The sequence below is a fragment of the Pseudopodoces humilis genome, chromosome 5 (assembly GCF_049639895.1).
Source record: "Pseudopodoces humilis isolate 2021_Gansu_Grassland_sample_001 chromosome 5, ASM4963989v1, whole genome shotgun sequence".
Taxonomy (NCBI): domain Eukaryota; kingdom Metazoa; phylum Chordata; class Aves; order Passeriformes; family Paridae; genus Pseudopodoces; species Pseudopodoces humilis.
This window is the reverse complement of record NC_142204.1, coordinates 23,483,652-23,504,261: the sequence shown is the minus strand read 5'-3', so window position 1 is coordinate 23,504,261 and position 20,610 is coordinate 23,483,652. Positions and strand designations below refer to the sequence as shown.

Sequence of the window (20,610 nt, the reverse complement as noted above, 5' to 3'; positions counted from 1 at the left end):
GGGGCTGTTGGGAGTACGGGAAAGGGACGCAGTTCATGGCCCAGGAGTGTTTGATCCTGTTCTCAAAGGAGAGGTTGGAAGGAAGGTTGGGGAACATCCTTTCTCCTCCTCTCCCTCCCCCTTTCTCTTTTTTTTCTGTCCCCTTCCAAAAAAAGGAATTGGATGTTGGATGTTGACCTATCACAATGTGGGTCAGTCCACACACAAAAAAAAAAAAAAAAAAAGGAGGAGGAGGAGGATGGGGGGAGGAGGGCTGTGCAAATACAGTGAGACAACAGAAATTAATAGAGCAGAAAAAAACTCTGGAAAGAGGAGTGCATGGCTCAGGGTAAAAGGGTTTTGTTGTTGATTCTGAGTTTTTTAATGGGCGCATGGGGAGGGGGAAGCTTCTCTTAGGATGACTATGGGCTAGTAAAATTGGTGAGGGCTGTGTGAGCTGCAAGTGGAGAAGATTTTTGTGGTATTCTCAGATTTTAATTTCCCTAAAATGGGAAACATAGGGGTGTGACTTTGTTGAAGGTTAAATTGTTTGTGTGTACAGTGCGGTCTTATATGTATGTAGGCATTGGTTCATGTCTTGAATATGGCTTAGTGGGTGTGTACGTTGCCCTGTGGTTTGGTCTTCCTTAGGTGCCTGACTCCTCTACCTTCTGCTTCTGGGCTAGTGGCTTCCTGCTCCACTCTTGCTGGCCCTACTGGTCTTCTATCCCAGTGGCCCTTTCCCCTTGTTTCACTGACTGTACCAACAGCTGTGAAATTGTGACTGGGGCATCTCTTCAGACTGCTTACTCTAAAGAAATAACACTGAGGAGAACTGCAATTGGATCTGCATTTGTTGGGCAGACAGACAAGCATGTTAAGCTGACACGGAGTGCAGCAACTGCAGATGCAAGCGCTGCGTGTGTTTGTAAGCCTGGTGAGTGCCCGTCTTGTGACTGAGCATAGCGTTGCTCATGTGTGTTCAGAGTTACCCATGTGTACCTGTGTGTCAGGTGTGTGTTGTGGGGTGTCTTTCACCAACTTGAAATTAAGAAAGCTTTACCCAGCATGAGCAGTAAAATGTAAATGAGTTGTACTAGTTAAAATTGCATGCCAGATCACATACTTAACTCTGATTGTTTTGGGAGTGCTGCTGGAGAGCTTAAAAATGCACTGTTGGGACCTTCTCATGTCTCATAGCTAAGTAAACTAGATGTCACCCCAGAGAGCAAAAGCAGTTCAAGAAGTAATAAATGTAAAAGCATTTGATTTTTCTTGGATTGCTATCGCTGATTTCAGCTGTGCCAATGACTCTCTTACTGTGTACTGCTATCTTGTTCTATCTACCTGTTCCTTTTCCTCTCTTTTGCCATTTCAGCTGGTGATGCCATCCCTTTGGGTGTTGAAAAGACCTTAGATTAATTATTTATCATATAAACCGAGCATAATAGAAAGATCTGATCCCAGTTGGCAGTTCTAGGCATTGTTATAATTAAAATAGTCGAAAATAAACCTTGAACCATTTTGTTCTGTGTTTTTGTATTTCTTGTAAGTCTAGGGCACATTGTCAAAAAACATAAAGCTGCTGCTTTCACTAATATAAAGCTCTTGCTTGTGTTCTAATAAATGCAGAAAGTTCAGGATCTCATTTGTCTTCTGCATGGTACTTCTGTATTGGCCTTTTTGGCTCCAAAATAAAGATAATTTAATGGTGAAACTCTTGAAGGAATAAGAATTTGAGGGGAATGGAAAATGTTTTTGTGATATTTTAACAAAGTTCACTTTGGTGGATATTTAAAGCAGTGTAAGTGTGGAGTAGGTTTTAAGGGAGAATGTTGTCTTGTCTCGTTGCTCTCCAAGAGAACCTTGCAGCCAGGTCATTTGTGTTTTTTTGGTTGGTGTCTTGCGCAGCAGAAGGAGGCTTAGCTGTTAAGACTCTTTCATGGGATAGCTTTGCGTATCATTCTTTGCTCACTCAGCAGTTTAGAAATTAAATACTTTCAGCCTCGGATGAGATGATCTATTTTAAAAACAGAGATTGTGTTTGCAGATGGGAGAGAACAGCTTCCGAGCCCTGTAATTTGGGGTTCTTTTCCTATTGGCAGTGGGGTAGGTCTTGCTCAGAGCAGGCAAACACCTCCTCCTTTACTAGACTGTGGTTGAATATTCACATGTAGCCCATGGAACTGAAGGACCACATCTGAACCTTTCTTCCCTCCTCTTACATCACTTCTGTTGTATCAGAAGTGAGCTTTTCATATTTTTGCTCGTTTATCTTTATGTAGAAATAGATCCTCCTCAGTGGTAACATTTTTCCATGCCTTTATGCAAGACAAAAATGATGGGTTTTTTTTTCACTTTTGCTACATCCTGTTTTCTGTTTTGAGTTTATTTTCAGCAGAAGCTGCCATGTTAATGTTGGAAACAGGAGGTCTCTGTTCCCAAAAGGTACAGGACTGGCAGTCTGCTCCAGATGGAGAATTAGTGTGCTGTTTTTTTCTGTGGACGCAGGCCATGTGGACACATCCCTGCTACTTAACATTGTGTGGTGTCATTAAGAGAACTGGTCCCCCATGCCATTTGGAGCTTCTTCTCTATCAAGAATATTAGTAACAGTGTTCTGCATCTCTGGGTTTTTATCAGGATAGTTATCTTGATAGAAATAGCTTTGATAGCTATTGATAGAATAGGCTTTGTTTTGTTTTATTTTCCCTTCCTTGCATTGAGAGCCCTCCCAAATATTCCTAAAGTGTTTTCAGAAGATGTGTTAGGTAAGTGTAAGAGCTGCTAGTTTGATGATTAAGCTAATGCCCTGGCAGCACAAGGCCTTGCCTTGCTCTAATGTACATAACTTGTAATGACATCTGGGCAGGAACAGCTGGCAGCTTGTAGGGGATGGGGGTGTGATCTCTGCCTTCCATGTTGGGAGGTGGTTGTGGATAGACCTCACATAGACACCAACACTGCCAGAAGCTCCTGTAGCCTATATAGAAGGCTCATACTAGCTCTGTTCCAAATTTCCTGCAGCCCTCCTGGAATACCGCTAACCTGTGTCCAAAAGCTCTGTGTGTTTACGTAGATGTACTTCTATGTGTGCATGTTTCCAGTTTCCAAAGTTTGGTGCTTTTCCTGGCTCTCTGTTCTGGTCCTGTTACGTTGCAGGTTACCTCCGGGGGGAGCAAGGTAGTCACTTGGAGATGGGGAAAGCTCCAAGAGTGAAATTTAGAGGTGTTGAAATATTTTCTTTTGATATATTTAGGAAAACTCTCCAGAGAGGCAGAATAAGTGTGCAAGGAATGTTACTCTGCCTTGAACTGAAAGCAGTCAGGTGGAGATGAAACATGTGAGTAGAAAAAACAGGATATGGAAAAAGAGCAAGAAGTGCTTCAAAATTTATTATGCATTAGATTGGTTTGTATTGCATTGGTAATTCAGGTTTCCAAATGCCCTTAATTTGACATACAGTAATGTCAAGTGCTTTCCTCGTGGTTTGGTACCTTGCAGTGCTGGGAACTGTATGGGCAGAGAACAAAAAGATGGTTGTCCCAGGGAGCTTAAAATGCGCAAGAAACAACAGAGAAATACAGCCAGCTGGGAGGAGCACCAGGAAAGAGATCACAGCCAGGAGCTGTGATTGATGTCACAGCTGAAGTAGCGAAGTGGGAGAGTGGAGAAGATGGAAGTGAATAGGGAATAGCTTTATGGCTGTTGGGAAGTATCTTTGTACCCAGGCTTGAGAGGAAGCAGAAAAGTGTGTTGTGGCACTGACTTGGGCTGTGTTGGAGGTGAGTGTCCAAGAAATAAGTGTCAAAACACATTCACAGTGTCAGGTAAGAGGGAAGTCGCCGTTACCAAGGTGCTGGATCTGTAGCTTATCAAGTCAGTATTTTTGTTGTGACATGTTCCCAGGCACCACCTTTACTGGGCTTGTGTCCTGTTGCGCAGTGGGAAGGGACATCTCAGAAGCAAGGCCTGTTGAGAGAATTGCCACAGCCCACCCTCACAATGCTCTTTGTTAAAGGCAGGAGAGGAGCTAGCAGATTGAGCTGGTGGTAGTGAATGAGCTGAAATCCACTTTCCTGGTTAAGGCTCCAGTCATCTGTGCTATGACCTGTTTCTTAACTATAGATTGGAATTGCTCTCACAGCTTCAGCTTCTTGCATGCAGTAGTATTTCGTAACAGCTTTGTGCACTGCTTATACCTGTCACTGTAGCTGTGATGTGTGGGACTTGAGGAGATTAGAAGGGATAATTTGGAAGGTTTATGTTAATTTTGCGGATTTTGGAGTACAGCATTCCTTCATGTTTCACTAGCAAGGAAAATGAACTGCAAACTTATGCACAGAACCAATAAAAGGTGTCAAGGAAATAAAAAGCTATCCTCAGGGGCAACCCTGAGTGCTCATGGGTGGGGTGGTTTGGGGTTTGGGTAGGAGATGTAAGCCCTGTTTTGTAAGAGAATTTGTATATTTTCTTTCAGAAACACAGTGGTGGAAAAAGTTATTAATTTCAATGATGGTGTGAATTGAAGGGGATTAGGTGAAGAATGATGCACAATCCTGTAATTAATGGCTGTTGATGTATAATCACAAGGGGGCAGTGTTAAGATTACATACACAACTTCAATTTATGACTGACCTTGCTTTTGAATACATAACCCCGTCATGACAAAATGCTTGTTGATCGCTTTTTGCTGTTTCCACTTATTTTAAAATGAGTACAGAGACGCAGAAGAATTCCCTTTCAGATCCTCATTCTGTTGATGTTAGTGCTGCTGCATTTGGGTCTGTGCCACTGATGTGGTTTGATTAGCTGGAGTGTGGAGGTCTAGGTCCTGTTCCTCCTGGCACCTGTGGTCTGCTGTACAGATCCTCTTCCCCATGAACTTTTGGAAGGGCTTAGCAGCTTCCTGTCTTGCATAGCTCCCAAAGTGCACTGGGATGTGCAGGACTGCAGCTGGCTGGACTTTATTTAGAGCTAGGTTAACCACAGGTGTGTCTGCTCTGATTTCATTTTAGATGTGCCCTTTTTGAGCTTTGTGGAAATACTCTCAGCACTGTGTGTATTCAGTTGCTTCAGAAATTACTTGGGTAGAAATCCCTCCTTCTCAAAGCAGTAAAAACCTTGCTAACTTTTGACATTTCCACGCACCCTCCATCTCTCCAAATTTTTAGATATGGTACAGATAATGAAATGTGTGTGTGTTTATTATGTATGCTTAGAAGCTCAAAACTTAAGATACATTTCCAGTACTGATCAGGACTGGATAGGAATTACCCTACTGTACATGCAGTTATGAAAATCTGTAACTCAGAGCAGGAATATTTTGCAAAAACAACTGGAAAGAACAAAGAAAAGCCAAGTTTGATGATTAGTTTGTAAATTAAAGCACAGCACTTATGCAGCTCTATTTATAGTAAGATAACATATGCTTAAACAAATCTGGGTATTTCCCAGGACTTTTCTTCTTCCCCCATGGAAGAAAGCAGAAAGGAGGTGGAGTAAGGACATAAGGTAATGTCAGACTGCTGCACACCAGTGATACAAGAGTGTGTTTTGGAAAAGCTTGTGTTAAAGGGCCCATTTTCATGCCTTGGTGTGCATGTGGAAAGGACTTGATACTGGCACTCGGCTTTTACTGGGCACGTGTTCCCTAGTTTGTGCTGTGGCTTTAGGTGAAGCAGGGCTGGGGCAGTTCCTCTGTGAATATATGTTCTCTTTTGTGTTCTGTAACAGCCTGTCAGTAGATGACAGATATGTCCTTCCCTGGTGCAGCTGTAAACTGTGGCAACAGATCATTGGCCTTTCTAAAGCCCTTTCCATCCCCAGATCATAAAGGCCTGTGTAAGAGCAGTGTCTTGAGCTTTTATAGAAATACTGTTCTGAAAAATATTAAAACGTTATCAGAAGGAGGCAGTATTACACTGTTCCCTTTGATAGCTGCATCAGAAGCAGCTCTTCTAATGGATAGAACCAATGGCTGCCTGCTTGTGATCTTGGTTTAAGTGGATTATCTTCCTACAATCCAGAGGTCACACTAGAGCCTGCTTATGACCAAATTGAAAATAATAGCTACTTTAGATCTTAGACCTTCAAGAATTTGTTCCATTGAAAGAAGATAGTTTTTTATCCAGGAAATGGCCAAGGGTCATGCTGCTTTGAAATCTTGCATATTCTTGTGTTCACTATGTGCTTTTATGTGTCAGCCGGCTTTTAAAAGCCAATCAGGTTAAATTCACATCATGTAGAAAACAATGCAAAGTTAGTAAAATTAGTAACAGGCTGGCTGAATGTACCATGCCATACAAATTTTGGTAAAAGCATTTTTATGCTGTTCACACTGTCAAAGTGAGAAGAGTTTTCAGTGCATATCCTTCCGTAAGGGTGCTTTGGGCTGAGTGTGGTTTTCAACATGGCTGTAGGAGAGGTAGGCATTGCTTGCTGGAGGAATTAAGGTATTCTTCCCCCTGCCCCTTTCCTGCACAGGGACACTCTGGCACATGTCCTTGTTGCTGCTTGGCAGGCTAACCATGATGCTAGGACATAGCCCATACTCTTTTGGAAAATAGAGCTCTTAACTTATGTGTGCCTGTCATCTTCCAGTTTGGATGATTTAGATACTTCCTTCTGATCTTTACAAAGATGTGAAGTGATAGAACTAAGGGAAATATCTTTGAACTGAGAGTAGGTTAAATTAGATATTAGGAAGAAATTCTTTGCTGTGAGAGGTGAGACAGTGGCACAGGTTGCCCAGAGGAGTTGGGGATGCTTCATCCCTGGAAGTGTTCAGGGACAAGTTTGTTGGAGCTCTTAGAAACCTGGTCTAGTGGAAGGTGTCCCTGCCCACAGCACAGTGCTTGGAACTAGATGGTCTTTAAGATCCTTTCCAACCAAAACCATCCTATGATTCTGTGATCTCTGGTGAATACTGTATTCATCTTATATATTTTTACTGCAGAAGGGTGGTGACGATGGCATTGGCCAGATTTCATGATCTCTGGGAGGCTGTCAGAGGTTCCTGAGCACCACATGATCTGTTATATCACAAGGGGTGGCAGTGGCAGACTTACCCAGGTCCTGTTCACAAAACATGTGAGCAGCCTATTGAAAGGCATGTGAGAGACGCAAAGTTCTGTTACATTCCTGACTCCTTTCAGCTGGGTTCAATTGCTTTGTGGTTCTCTTCCCTGACAGGTCTTGCCTCGTGGGCAGCTCTTTAGCAATCCCAACTGGAACCTCACACCAAAGGGCACCATGATTATGATGACTGATGTCACTGCAGCCCCCAGATTGGGGTCAACTGCCACCACTCCAGCTGTGGCTCCTAACTTCTCCTGGATGCCAGAGGATGGCAGCCCCACGGCTGTGGAGCAGCCAATATTCCTCATGACCACTGCTGCTCAGGCTATCTCAGGTTTCTTTGTATGGACAGCTTTGCTCATCACCTGCCATCAGGTAAAACCCTGTCACTCTTATTTCTCATCCTTTCCTTTTCCCCACATGAAGAAACGTTTCCGTATTGTGAATGGAGAGGAAGCACACCCTTTAAAACTAGCAGGTGTAAAACATTTGGCCATCTCTTGAAGGTTTGCAGAAAGGTGTGTTATCTCAGGCCATCCTTTCACAGTTCTTTAGCTGAATGTTGCCATTTTTTTATTGTGTCAGCTGTTGGCTAAAAGATCCTAGTCACCTGTTGTTTGACATTCCTCCTTTGATCTCCTGTGCCAGTGGATTCCACAGGCTGAACTCTTCTGCGGAAAGGAGTAGCAGGAAATGTTTCATTTTAATTTTTTCCCCTCCCCTCTGTCTGGGGCAGGTGTCCTGGGAGCCAGAATAAGTCAAACTGCATCCTGTTCTGTACCTCTCTTTCATACAGTTGTCATGTGAACTGAAAAATACAGTGGGGAAACACAAGCCCTGTTATTTATCAACCCATGTTTTGTACCTGTTGGATTGTAGATTCCAGAGAGATGACTAGAATCTAGAAAAGTACAGTCTATTGATGGAGTACAGGGGCTAGTGAAGGTTGAAGGTAAAAAATGGATTAGTCACAGATGAATAAGAGTAGCTCCTGCAGTTTCACCAGCTTGGGTAACAATTACAAGTGCTATGGATCCTCCTGTCAAATTGATCACCTGCTGAGGGTAGGAAGAAATTTTCCTCTGCAGTGTAACATTGCACAGTTAGGCATTAATGCCTTCCTCTGAAGAAACTGCTGGAGGTCAGCGCCAGAGAGACACTGTTGATTGAAACACGCTGTTGTCCTCTTACATGGCAGCAGTTCCTATGCTCTCCTAGGCACATGGATCACAGGGCTCTTTTGACATCCCAAGGACAAAGCTTGGAGTCATTTGAACTCTGGTGTCAGCTGTCTCTCTGCTGGATGAGATGTGTCACTGGGATTGTCGCAAGGCAAAAATATCTCTAAGGTTTATTAGCTTATTTTCAGTCTGTTCTTCTCAGGAAATAAGCTTTTTGTGAGCTCCTCATGGGTTAAGAAGAGGAATCGGAAGTATTTTTGAGCCCTTCATAGTGAAAGGAAGCAGAAGTATTTTTGAGCCCTTCAGTCAGTTTTGACCAGGGAGGGACAAGCAGCAGACAGGTGGGGAGACACAAGCCCCTCTCCCTTATAGTTCAAAAATAAGATTGTCAATGTATGTTTTTTTAGTCTCTGGACTAAATCCTCACAGCACCCCAAAATCCAGGGTGAAGCTTCAAACAAATGCTTGTACCTCTTCAGGCAGCAGAATCAGCGGTAAGGCACATATGTAATCAGCTGGCTGTTACTAATTCCAGCAGCTGGGACAACAGCTCAATGAGAATTGCTGTTCAGAGGCCTTGCCTCTCTTGACTCCGTGGTCAAGAGAGTGTACCCACAAATCGTGCTGAAGCTCTGCCCATGTTATTAGGGCATTACAGGGGTTGTGCTCATCTTCAGGGTGTGCTTGTGGTCAATACCTTTTTGGGGAGGTGGGTATTCTGTAAAAAAGCATCTTAGGTGTGGGATTTAATGATGGCTCAGGAACTGTGAGTGGTGGGAGTGGATAGGGTGGGGATGCCGTGCTCCCCCCAGCCAGTGACTTAGAGGGATTGGCATTTGTGCAGTCAGACAGAACAAACTGTGTGGCTCCTTTGAGCACACTGCATGAGCTCAGTGCTCCCTTGATGGCTGACCCTTTGTGCCTGTGCTGTCACCCGTGTGCAGAATGACACCTTTTGAGCAGATGAGCTGTGGCTTATCAGCTTTGGGATGTGCTGTGAAGGGTTCTCTTAGGTTGTTTCAGGTGAAAGTCTCGAAAGCATCCAAAACAGCCAATGGAGTGTTCACAATGAGTTTGTGCTTAAGTGTGCATACCTTCCCCTCTCACAGAAAAGCAGCCTGCAGTGTTATGAATCTTAGGCACTTAAAAGAGGATAGCAGGAATGTAGGACTGATGACTGGAAAAATGGGTATGAACAAAAAGAATGTGGGCAAGGTGATGTAAGAATAAATCAGTTCCCTATAAGAAACTAGATTAGAAATGCCTTCATTTTCTCTTCCCTCGCCTTTGCCCTCTCTGCAAACTAAGGGTTGCTATGCCAGTGCCATATGATAACAGTGGTTTATCTTTTCTTTTATGTTCATCACCTTGAGGCTGCTGGAGGCAATTGAGAGGTGATTTACTGAGTTTGTTTTTCCTGGCCCAGTTGACTCTTCAGGTCTGCTTTCTCCTCTCTGCTCCATATACCACTGATCCTGGTCTCCCCTCTCTGTCTCTCAGATCTACATGCATCTCCGCTGCTATAGCTGCCCAAATGAACAGCGCTACATCGTTCGGATCCTCTTCATTGTTCCCATTTATGCCTTTGACTCATGGCTCAGTCTCCTGTTCTTCACCAATGACCAGTACTATGTTTACTTTGGCACAGTGCGGGACTGCTATGAAGGTAAGGAGGGGTCAGACAGAAAATGGGTTGGTGCTGGGAAGTCTCTGCCCTGAGAGAACTTTATTTCTGGTTGAGAACATGGAGAAAGCATTGCTGTCACCTACTGAATGGTGTGCCTAACAGGATGATCATGGCTTGCTTGCTTAGTGACTGAAAATCATAGAATGATAGGATGGTTTGTCTCAGGACAGATCTTTAAAGTTCATCTAGTGCAGCACCCCTGCCATGGGCTGGGACATCTTTCACTAGACAGGTTGCTCAAAGCCCTGTCCAACTTGACTCTCTCCCTCACTGGCCTCTGAGCATAAGCCTTCCCTTCAGGGTTCTGTAGAGACTTAAGTTTATGATTTTATGGGGTTGTTTGCTTCAGGAAGGTAAAAGCTTTTGGTAAAGCCAAAAAATCTGATGGTATCTGGATGTTAGAAAGTGAGGTATTTCTTAGCTCCTGTCTCTTTTAACAGTATTTAGTAGCCAGACACTTGCCTTGTCCTGTGTTCCTGCTGCGGCTTGTTAGCAATGTATTGTTCTGGTCCCATCCTGTGGCCACTTGTGTGCTTGCACAGGGTAGCACAGTGGTCACATGCTGGGGCTAGTGAAGTGTGAAGTGCTTTGGAGTCCTGTAGAAGCGAGGATGCCACGTTCAGGATGAGCACCTGCTTGGTTTTGGCTATCTGCTGCAGTAATACCATTACCACTGTATGTCAGGGAAATGGTTACTTTCCTGTAAATGCTGTTGTTACTTCCCTCCTGGTCTCATCCTGAAAGAAGCCTCTGCCCACTCAGCAGGGGATACTGCACTCTAGCAATGTCTTTTTGAGGACAATTTATCACCATACCCTCATTAAATCCTAAATCGTTGGTGTTTTGGTGAGATATGCATTGCAGAGAGTTGCCCCTGGCCATGAGAACAAGTGAATCAGCTGAAGGGACCAGCAGGCCTTCCTTCATGTCCACAACAATGCTCTGGATGCAGCAGCAGATGGCAAATGTGCACATGTGATGCAAGAAAGCATCTTTGTTTGGGCCTAGGCTTTTTTCTTTCCCCACCCTGTGCCTGTATATAGGTCTAGCAGGGAGCCTGCTGCTCTCCTTGCAACAGCCACTATCCCTCTGCCTCTCTAGCTGTGGGAGTTTGCAAACATTTGAGCATCTGCTCAGGAGGCTGCCCATGTTCCAGAGTTCACCTCGGCATGTTGGCCTGTGTGAGGCAGCTACAAGTGGAGGTGAAAACACCTTTGGAAAGCAGGTTCTCTCCCTCACTTTTTCTGGAGATTGCTTCAAAACAGCCTTTTTGTCCTCTTCCCTCTCTTGCCATCCACCTTATTTATTTCTTGGAAAGATTTTACATTGCAAAGTGGGCTGTTAGGGAATAGTGGAAGAAGACCCTACTAATAAATTATGAAAGCTCTCTTAAGCCATTTATGGACTGTATTTTGTAGTGTGTGTTTGGAGGAGCCTCTTCTGGTGTTATTCTTTTATGTGACTGCTTCTGTACAAACTAGGATGTCAGAAACACTGACACAAATAGAGATTGTTTGGGGTTTTTTTTTGTTATGTTGATACCATGAATACCATCTGATGGGTGTGGTTTGAGAATGGGAGAAGAGTTCTTTGCTGGTGAGATGAGCTTTGCTAGTTAATGCTTCTTTTGGGGATGAATGGACAGATATTCCTCCGTTTTGTTTTGTTTTGTTTTCTTCCTCTGATGTCATCTCTTCCCTGGTGCTTGGGGAATGGGCAACTGGTATTGTAATGACTACATCAGAGGGCAGGGGTCACTGGAGGACAATAGGAAAAGCTCAGCTTTTCTTCCTTTGGGTGCTGGGAGCTGTCAGCTGAGTTGCTGGAATATTGAAGGCAAAAGGGGTTACCACAGTTATTTAAATAAGTTTTCCGTGGTTGGTGTTTTCTGTCCTAATTAAAGCTCTGGCAAAATCATTACTGTGTGAACTTCATTCAATAATAGGGATTACAGATGGAATAACAATATCCCAATTACATACATAGAAGCATGTATACCATTGGCTTTTATGTGCCATAGCAGTCTTGCCAGCTAGACACGTCTACAAGCCATAAGTACAATGTTTTGAGACTATAAGTGTTTTGGGAAGCGTGGAGTATCTCTTTGCCAGGGCATAGTTTGGATGCTTATATAGAAGAATTTGTCTGACTTTGGAAGATCATTCATGTGGAAAAATTGACCTCAGGTCTAATAACTGGCTGCTTGGGGAGATCAACTTCTCAGTGTTGTACATTATTAGGTTTCTGTTCTTATTTTAAAGTTCCTTGAGACTGCTGTTTCTATCCCAGCTATTTGGGGCAAAACCCAGATTTGGGTGTTGTCATTTGAGGGAATGTCCAGATGCGGGTGACCATAGGAATCTTGCAAGGAGTGTCATCTGGTCTGTCATTTTTCCCCAATGCTGTCTGTGACAAATGCAGAAGTACAGTCCTTGCCCTAAAAAATCTCACAACTTTGAGGGTCCAACAGCAATTATAACAAGAGAGTGGCAGACTGGGTGTATACAGGCTCACTTCATGCACATTTAAGCGAGTTCAGATCCCATGAAAAGGAGATAGATCTGTAGTTATGGGGAACTGAAATGGGGCAGAGTGTTAGTGGTCAGTCTGTCATCTGTACCAGGCTGCTGGGGAAGACAGAAATGAGGTGGCCTAAGGAGAAGTTTATTCAGCACACAAGAAATTTCATCTTTTTGAGAAAATGAAGCACAGAGCCTGTTTTGCAAAAGTCCCCACAAGACATGAAAACAGAGTTTCACTGATTGTTATAAATGGATGACAAACTGTGTTCATCAGCTGAAAGGTTAAATACAGGAGATAACATATGGCTGATGGATCAGAGATACCTTTTCCAGATTATTTAGTACCAGTGTAATGTCCTGGAATAATGCACAGGAACCCTGTGAAGAATGGCATCTTACAGATGCCAAATAAAACAGAGACTGACCACAGTTCTAAATGGTGCTGTGACCCTTTTGGCATGAGTCATGGAACTGGCCTGGGAGCTTGGCCAAACTCCCATTCAGATAGTCTTGTGAGTGCTGAGGTAGGATGATAAATGCAGTGAAAATCTGGAGTGCTTTGAAGGGAAAGGTGCTGCATAAGCAGTCCCTGCTAATGTTTGGTCTGTTGCCTGTACTCTTGGTCCTTGCACCTGTTTTGAAGTTGGTTGTCATCTTACTGTGATTGATGTCTTTGCAGCCTTTGTAATATACAACTTTCTCAGCCTCTGCTATGAGTACTTGGGAGGGGAGAGCTCCATCATGTCTGAGATCAGAGGAAAACCAATTGAGTGAGTATTGTGCTTACAGCATGACGCTGTCCTCCTTCTGTGCCCATCTACTATTTCTCTATCCCTGTCCTGAAAAACTGTGTCAGGTGGCAAACGTCTGCTGGAACTGGGCAGCATAGATGATGATGATTTACCAGTATCTTGCTCTGAGACATATCAGGCTGATCACATCCTCTTAGGCAAGCTGGACTGATTCACAGTTTTTCTGGACACCTGCCTATTCCTTTGTTTATTTTCTTACTCCTTTCTCCTCCTTTGAATCTTTTTTGTCTTCAGTTGACTGTGTGTCTCCTCTAGGATCTATGTTTCTCCCCATGCTACTCAATGACAGGAAAAAAAAAATTGCAATGCATAGTCAGGATGTTGTTTTACCCATGTCTCTAAAAGAGGGTATGGCCATAACTGCAGTCATTGTTGGAGAAAGCACCAGTCATGCAACTTTGCTACAGAGAGGTAGATAAAGAGGTTAGGAATCTTGCAGTTTTGCCCATATCTTGCTTGTCAACTCTGTCATCTTGTCTTGATTCTTTCAGGTCCAGCTGTGTGTATGGGACTTGCTGTCTGTGGGGAAAGACATATTCAATTGGATTCCTGAGATTCTGCAAACAGGTATGGGCTGGAGGAACTGGGACATTGTGCAGAAATTAAGTATGTGGGGGTGGCAATGGTGCCTTTTCCTGCTGAATTTCTGAGATCTTTGAGAGGGACTCTAATAGCATTTTGAGAGGCCTGCAGACTGCTGAGAAGAGGTGTTTCAGGGTTGGTTTGTTTGTTAAGAATGATTTTAACATATTAAGAATTATTTTAACATTTTCTACTCAACCCCACATCAGGAAGGCCTTAGTTTAAGACACAAGTTCTCTCTTGGAACTGATGTTAATCCTAGGAAGAAGCTCTTTTCCTTTCTGGATTACAGAGGTCTCAACTCTAAGAAATTGATGTCTGTGTTGTGTCGCAGACACCCCACAGTTGTGTAATTTCTGCTGAATTCCCAGTGCTGCTATTGTGGTTTGGAGCTGAAGAGGGGGTGGAGGTTAAGCATGACACATTGATTTGTAGGAAGAACCGAGTATTGCTCACCATATGTGTCTGTCTGTGCTGAGCTGGGTATGTCAAGGGCGGGTGAATGGGGGAGACCTAAACCTCTGTACAGCCCTTGTCTGTGCCTTGCAGGTCAGTCACCTCTGGCTGTCATGAAACAGCAGGTGAATTTCAAGGTTTTGTTCACTTGCTGAAACGAACACAGGAGGTTTCTGTGGAGACAGTGTGAGGCAGGTCTGGTTCTTTGAAAGAATTCAGATCATTGTAATTTCAGTCAGCAGGTCTAGATATCTGCCCTGGCTTCTCCTGAACATCATGGGCCATCTGTGTTTTGGCAATATGCAGAAACATCAGAAGTACAGTGCAGCCTCATGGTAATATCTAGTGTTAAGCTGTGCTGCACAAGTGGCCATTTTCAAAGGAGCACTTCTTTTGTCTATCTGTTCTGTTCGTCCCTGTCGCATATTTTGTCCTTGCAGCTTTTCTGTTTTCCTGCCTGATACTTTTCTTCTCTGGTCTGAACCCAATATGTTGCTTCAGCTGTTTCTCATGGGTTTCATCTGGACACCCTTTGGTTAATTCACTGCATTACCTATTCTTACTGCTCCTAATGTTAACTTCTACCTTTTAAATATATTGTAAACAGATGTAACACCCATGAAAGTGAATGAATGCTGGAGAAATAAATTCCCGTAGACTTCTTGCTTCTCATTTCCCACAGCCTCTTGCAGTTATCACCACCTGAGTTGCACGTGTCTGTGTTTGGAAAGTTTGTTCACAACAGTGAAGACTAGAAGCACACTTTGGGGAATGGGGAAGGTGTGTTTTTTTCTGCTGACCTTCACAGATCCCAGCTTGTTTGGCAACTCTGTCATTGGTAGATACTTTGCTTTTCTTTTGCTGGTATCTGGCAGCAATTTTTCTACTCGTGCCTACCCTTTGCTAACTGCTAAGTCTGCTGTGGAGGCTGTGAGGGAGGTGTATTGCAAAGAGATGCTTAAATACTTCCATCCTTCTTGGCTTGAACTTAAATATTGTCTTGGTGAGAAATTGTTGATGTCAAGGTTCACTTTCTGGTACTTCTAGACTTCCAGGATTTTTGAGGAAGACCTTTCAAAGCAAAATCCTGGGAAGGCTGGTGTGAAAGGGCAACAGAACAAATGTCAGTGCTGATGTGTGCAATATCCGCCACTGTGCTGATCAGGAAGAGGAATGTGCTGAAAGGAACACCTTGTCCTTTTTAGCCCTGTTCTCATCATCTCTGTCACTTCTGTTGCTTTCCATCACCACCTGCCCGTGTTCTCCTCTTCCCAATCCCTTTCATCCTGAAGGAATCTGCGTGTTATAAACATTTTTTCTTACCACCTTCACACCATCCCCCCACTACTTTTCTCAGGCAGGTGCCTGTTGTGGGTCAGTCAGTCTGCCTGTGTTGCCTGTGGACCTCCAGCAGTGTGCTGGTGTTTGTGGTGTGAAATCTGAACAGCTTGTTTTCTTAAAAATGTCTTGATCAAGATTCTTTGCTGGGCCTCTGTCTGGTGACCCTCACACATGGGTCACACACCATCCATGTGCTTCCCATATGCTATAGCATCTTCTAGGGAAGCAGCTAAAAATAGTACATGGTGGTTTGGATTGCAGGGAAATGGTTAAAATGTCCCCAAATCGGAAGGAGGGGAAGCTCAGAGGATGGAGTTGTTTACCAATTAGCTTGACCTTTTCCAGTTCACATATTTAAAGTGACTCACTAACTGGCATGTGCTGGGGTTTTTAATCTCCTTGAAGTCTTATGACCACTAACAAATTGCATCGTATCCAAAGCAATTATTACTGTTTGGTTTTACCTTCTTTTCTTACATAGCCCTCCCCACATGCACACAGGTCAGCACCTACCCAGGCTCTTCCAGCCTCCTTAAGGGAGACACAGGTCACATCTCTTCAGGGAGACATTTTTAGGGCCATAAGTCTTCCCTTTTTTAGGACTTTGAAGTTCAACATCTGCAGAAAGTTGAAGAATGCGGTGGCTTTGAGAGAACACTCTGTCCCAATAGGAGCAATAGTTTATACAGGCAGAATGGATAGAGCGGATCCCAAGTGCCACAGAATCTTTGGGGAGATTCAGTAAAGGTCATGTGGATGACAACAGAATAGCTCTTAACTTGTGTGTGGCAATACATATTGCTGTGTTTACAAAATGCTTTAATATTGTGGCAGTTGTCAAAAGTTCTTCCTCAGACAGCGGGGTTCCCCTGCAATCTAGGGGACCTTTTTGCCTAACTTTTTTGACAACTATGGACTGGAGTTTGCTTTCCTTCCCCACTGTCTCTGCCAAACTTGCTCTGTCTATGCCATAGCACAGGGTGGGATTTTTTGTTTTTCATACTGTTACAGTGCATAAATGTAGTGCAGTGCAGCCTGTGAAAAGCAGCTCTGAAAGAGTGGGGCTGAGCAGCTTCTAGGAGCAACCCTACAGAGAGGTTTTTCTCCCCGTTCTGGACAAGTAGATAGCACTTGTACATCTTCTGAAACTCCTTCATCTCCTTTTGGGTGCTGCAGTCCTCAAGCACAATCAATTAGGAAGTGGCAGGGTCAGTCAGACCTCTTGCTGGGGCTGGATTGTATTGCCTTGCTGAGTGGTCCCAGTGGACACTCCATTGTGCTTACTGGTTTGACAACTTGTCCTCTTGCACCACCTGCTTTCTCATTCCTCCCCTCTCGTTCCTGTAGGCCACTCTGCAGTTCTGTGTGGTGAAGCCCCTCATGGCCATCAGCACAGTCATCCTTCAGGCCTTTGGCAAGTACCAGGATGGTGACTTTGAGTAAGTCTATTTATTTAGCTTGCAAGATTTGGCTGCTCCTTCTCTGCCTGGCTTTGCTTATTGTCCTTGTGTGTGCTGAGTCATGAGAAAAGATGGGACTACGTGGGCTGATGTGTATGAGAAAAGAAGGCAGAGGTAGCCCTCTTTTAGTTTCATGTTTCTTCTACCTTGCTTTGGGGGTGGGAATGGGACAGGGAGGTAGGAAGGAAATGGACTTTTGGAACTCTCCATTGACAGTGGAAAGGGGAAAACATCATGCTGAAATTTCAGGCATTCATATATATCTTCTCTTTTCAGTGTAACCAGTGGCTACCTCTATGTGACGATCATCTACAACATCTCTGTCAGCCTGGCACTGTATGCCCTCTTCCTTTTCTACTTTGCCACACGTGAGCTGCTCAGTCCCTATAGCCCAGTCCTCAAGTTCTTCATGGTGAAGTCTGTCATCTTCCTGTCCTTCTGGCAAGGTGAGCTGCTTTTCCCTTCCCATGGTAGGCACAGAGAGCTCTCTGCAGGGGCTCAGACACAAGAGTTGATAGAGCAGATGTTCACTAATAGACGGAATGTCTTTCTGTATTCCATTTGGTTTATAGTCATTCATTGCTTTTCTCTGGGAAACCTGTTTTGCTCAGTTTAATTTTTGTTTATATGCCCCTGAATCCTTATTATCCCTGTGTGTGTGTGTGTGCAAAGGAATATGTACCTGGCAAAATTAGCTGATAGGCTGAAGAGTCCTCTGCATTCCTGAAACAGTCATAAAGCACAAGCTGCCAACATTTTATCTGCATGCTGCCATTTTATTGATTAAAGCGGCACATCTAAAAATTTTTAGTGCTTTTTTTAGTGCTCTATAAATAAAATTTTAATGGTGTGTCTGTGATGTATGTGAAGCAGCAAGCTGGCTGGATGCAGTGTGTGCTGCCACAGAACCACCGCCGGGAGAAGGACATTCAGAATTCATACACATGAACAGCCGGAAAGTTGAAATTCCACCTAAGCTTAGTGCTTCTGACTAATTGGCTCTAAGCATTTCCCTGTTCAATGCCCTACTTAAGTTTACTGAGTTGCACTTCAAAGTCTAATTGAGTAGGAACTTAGGTGGAATTTAGGCTGTTGGAGTATAGCACATCCTCCCTGTTACAGACAAACTAATAAGCTGTCTAGTTTATCATCTTGAGGCATCTGGTCATGCACTTTGTCTTCTCTGAAATTTTTCAGCCACCAAGCTGTGGACAGGGAGAAACTTCTTTATTGCAGCAGTGTGTCAGAAAACACTAATATGATTAAATGAAAAGTTCTGTTACTTCAGTTCTTGTTTTAGCTAGTGCAAGTGCTGATGTTGCAAAATATGGAATATGTCAAAATTTTCTTAAGAAAGGATGTTCTTTAGTGTTTGATCTTTGTATGCTTTCAAGTCCAACCAACAAGAAAAGAGGTTTAATCTGTGAAACAGCAGCTAACAAACAAACTCCAAGTGATGTCCAGGTGTTAGAAAGACAAATTACTTGACAGTAGAATTGCCTTGTTAAGGTTTAAGGATCAACATTTTTCAGTGACCTCAGGGGAGGTTAACAAAGCTTGGGAAGAAGGATGTACCACAGATAGTGGACGTTAAGAGTGCAGAATTCACAAGCCACAAATACATTTGCCAAAACCCCCAAGATAAGGAAGAAACTAATAAAGACAGCTCAGCAACTGTGCTGAATCAGCTCCAACAGAGTAAGAGGTAATTCTGGCAGGGGGAGATCATGGCCACTGATCCAAGAAACCACCGACTCGAAAGGAGAGAAAGACAGACTGATCATGCAGACTAATTAGCATGAGCAGTGAGAGGATCATTAACCAATAGAAGACAGAATACTAATTAAAAAGAGAATTAAGTAATTTTTAGCCAAGGAACATTAGTGACTTTGTTTGCTAAAGTGTATAAATAGCAAAGAGCTTTGGTAGTCATCATGCTGGCTTTGTGGATTTGCCAGCCAGCACCCCTTTCTATGCAGAACTGTAAATAAGCCAAATACCTTGACTCTTTGTGTGGATTGCCCTCTTGCACATTGTGTGAAAGTACCTATTTTGGGACAACACTGAGATCACAGGATTGCTTACAGAAATATCGGACTCTTCTTACTCTTTTGGACTTGATAAAGTCCTGCTCCAGTTAGCTCCACAGTTTATGTGTCAGTTGAGAATAGAAGAGGATCAGTGTTTGAACATTCTTTGCCTAAATGTATTTGTCTCATTTTATTCTTCTGTTCTCCGTTGTAAAAGTGACTATAGGTGAGTGTTTGTAGCCCACTCTGTAGTCCCCGTGGTGAGTGGGGTTGTGTTGAGGACATACAGCACAAACAGCTATTTCCATTCTTTGCATTTACTGTGAGACCATGTTTCCTGCACATTTACATGAGCTTATTACTTTGTTTAGGGATGCTGTTGGCCATCTTAGAAAAGTGCGGTGCCATCCCCAAAATCCACTCTGCTAATGTGTCTGTGGGTGAAGGCACAGTAGCTGCTGGCTATCAAGACTTCATTATTTGTGTGGAGATGTTCTTTGCAGCCATTGCCCTGCGCCATGCCTTCACATACAAGGTGTACGTGGACAAGAGAATTGATGCCCAAGGTAGGAAGTATGCTAGTGCATGTGGCTTGTCTCTTTGGTAGTGAGACTGGGTGGAGACCATCCCTCAGGCAGCCAGCACATTGATATGACTCCCAACTCGATAGCTTGGAAAACACCACATCCCCTCCTGTGTGGTGTCTGAACAGATTCATTGTGCAACAGCTCTCTGGGGCAGAAACCTTGCCTGAATTGCACTGTTCCCTTTTCAGTTCTCCAGTATGCCACCCACGACAACTTGTTGCAGACCTGAGGGCTGTAAGGTGTTGCATTGTTTTGGTGGAGTGGGTTTGTCCTTCTTCCCATCTCCCCAAAGGGGAACTCCATTGCTCCAGATTGTGCAAGACTGGAGGCAGGAGGGACAGGGCCTAAAACAGGCTCTGTTTTGAATCTGGCTTGGGAAGATGAGGCTGTGCTTTGGCAATATGTTTGTCACAGAGGAGGAGGAGGAGGACCTTCCTGTAATGACTTTTTGAGGGCTGGGCTGCTATAAGGAAGGTTCTTATTTTGGGGAAGAGGAAGATGGCTGTTATGTCTGGGAAAAGGGGGTTTTACGCCTACTCTCTGCAGTGTTTTCCAAATAAAGGGATTCCTTCCTTCTCGGGGACATCTGGGCTGAGGTGCTGGAAGACAGCAGTCCTCAGGCAGTGTTGATGTAGTTGACCCCTCCATCCGAGTCAGCCCCAGAGGTTTTGAAAAACAGTGGTTGGGGGGAGATGAGATCTGTGGGTGATGAAAGGGTAAACTACAGATCAGTACAGTGGGGAATGTTTCGGCGGTGGGCCTTGTTCAGTTCTTGTTATTTCCTCTTTCTCTGTCTCTGTCTCTTTCCTCTTCCTTTTATCTCTCCCTTGCTTTGGCCACTGGTCCCTGATGCAGCTGTTCCATCATATGGGCCATACGGTAGGTACAGCATG

The 20,610-nt window shown here is 43.9% G+C and overlaps 1 protein-coding gene across 3 annotated transcripts in view; it reads left to right on the top strand.

Moving 5' to 3' along the window:
- The window catches only part of TMEM184B (transmembrane protein 184B), a 30,673-nt gene that overhangs the window by 5,676 nt on the left and 4,387 nt on the right, over positions 1 to 20,610 (top strand). Inside the window, exons 1-9 of one of the 3 annotated variants that reach the window (XM_088055525.1) lie at positions 473 to 916; positions 7,174 to 7,434; positions 9,741 to 9,906; positions 13,129 to 13,219; positions 13,753 to 13,828; positions 16,988 to 17,079; positions 17,377 to 17,546; positions 19,502 to 19,696; positions 20,573 to 20,596. In XM_088055525.1, the coding sequence (XP_087911651.1) occupies positions 887 to 916; positions 7,174 to 7,434; positions 9,741 to 9,906; positions 13,129 to 13,219; positions 13,753 to 13,828; positions 16,988 to 17,079; positions 17,377 to 17,546; positions 19,502 to 19,696; positions 20,573 to 20,596 (1,105 nt within the window). In that variant the 5' untranslated portion in view covers positions 473 to 886. Of the gene's footprint in view, positions 1 to 472; positions 917 to 7,173; positions 7,435 to 9,740; positions 9,907 to 13,128; positions 13,220 to 13,752; positions 13,829 to 16,987; positions 17,080 to 17,376; positions 17,547 to 19,501; positions 19,697 to 20,572; positions 20,597 to 20,610 lie in introns of those variants that run through there. The other 2 variants (XM_088055526.1, XM_005527611.3) reach the window with 2 other exon arrangements.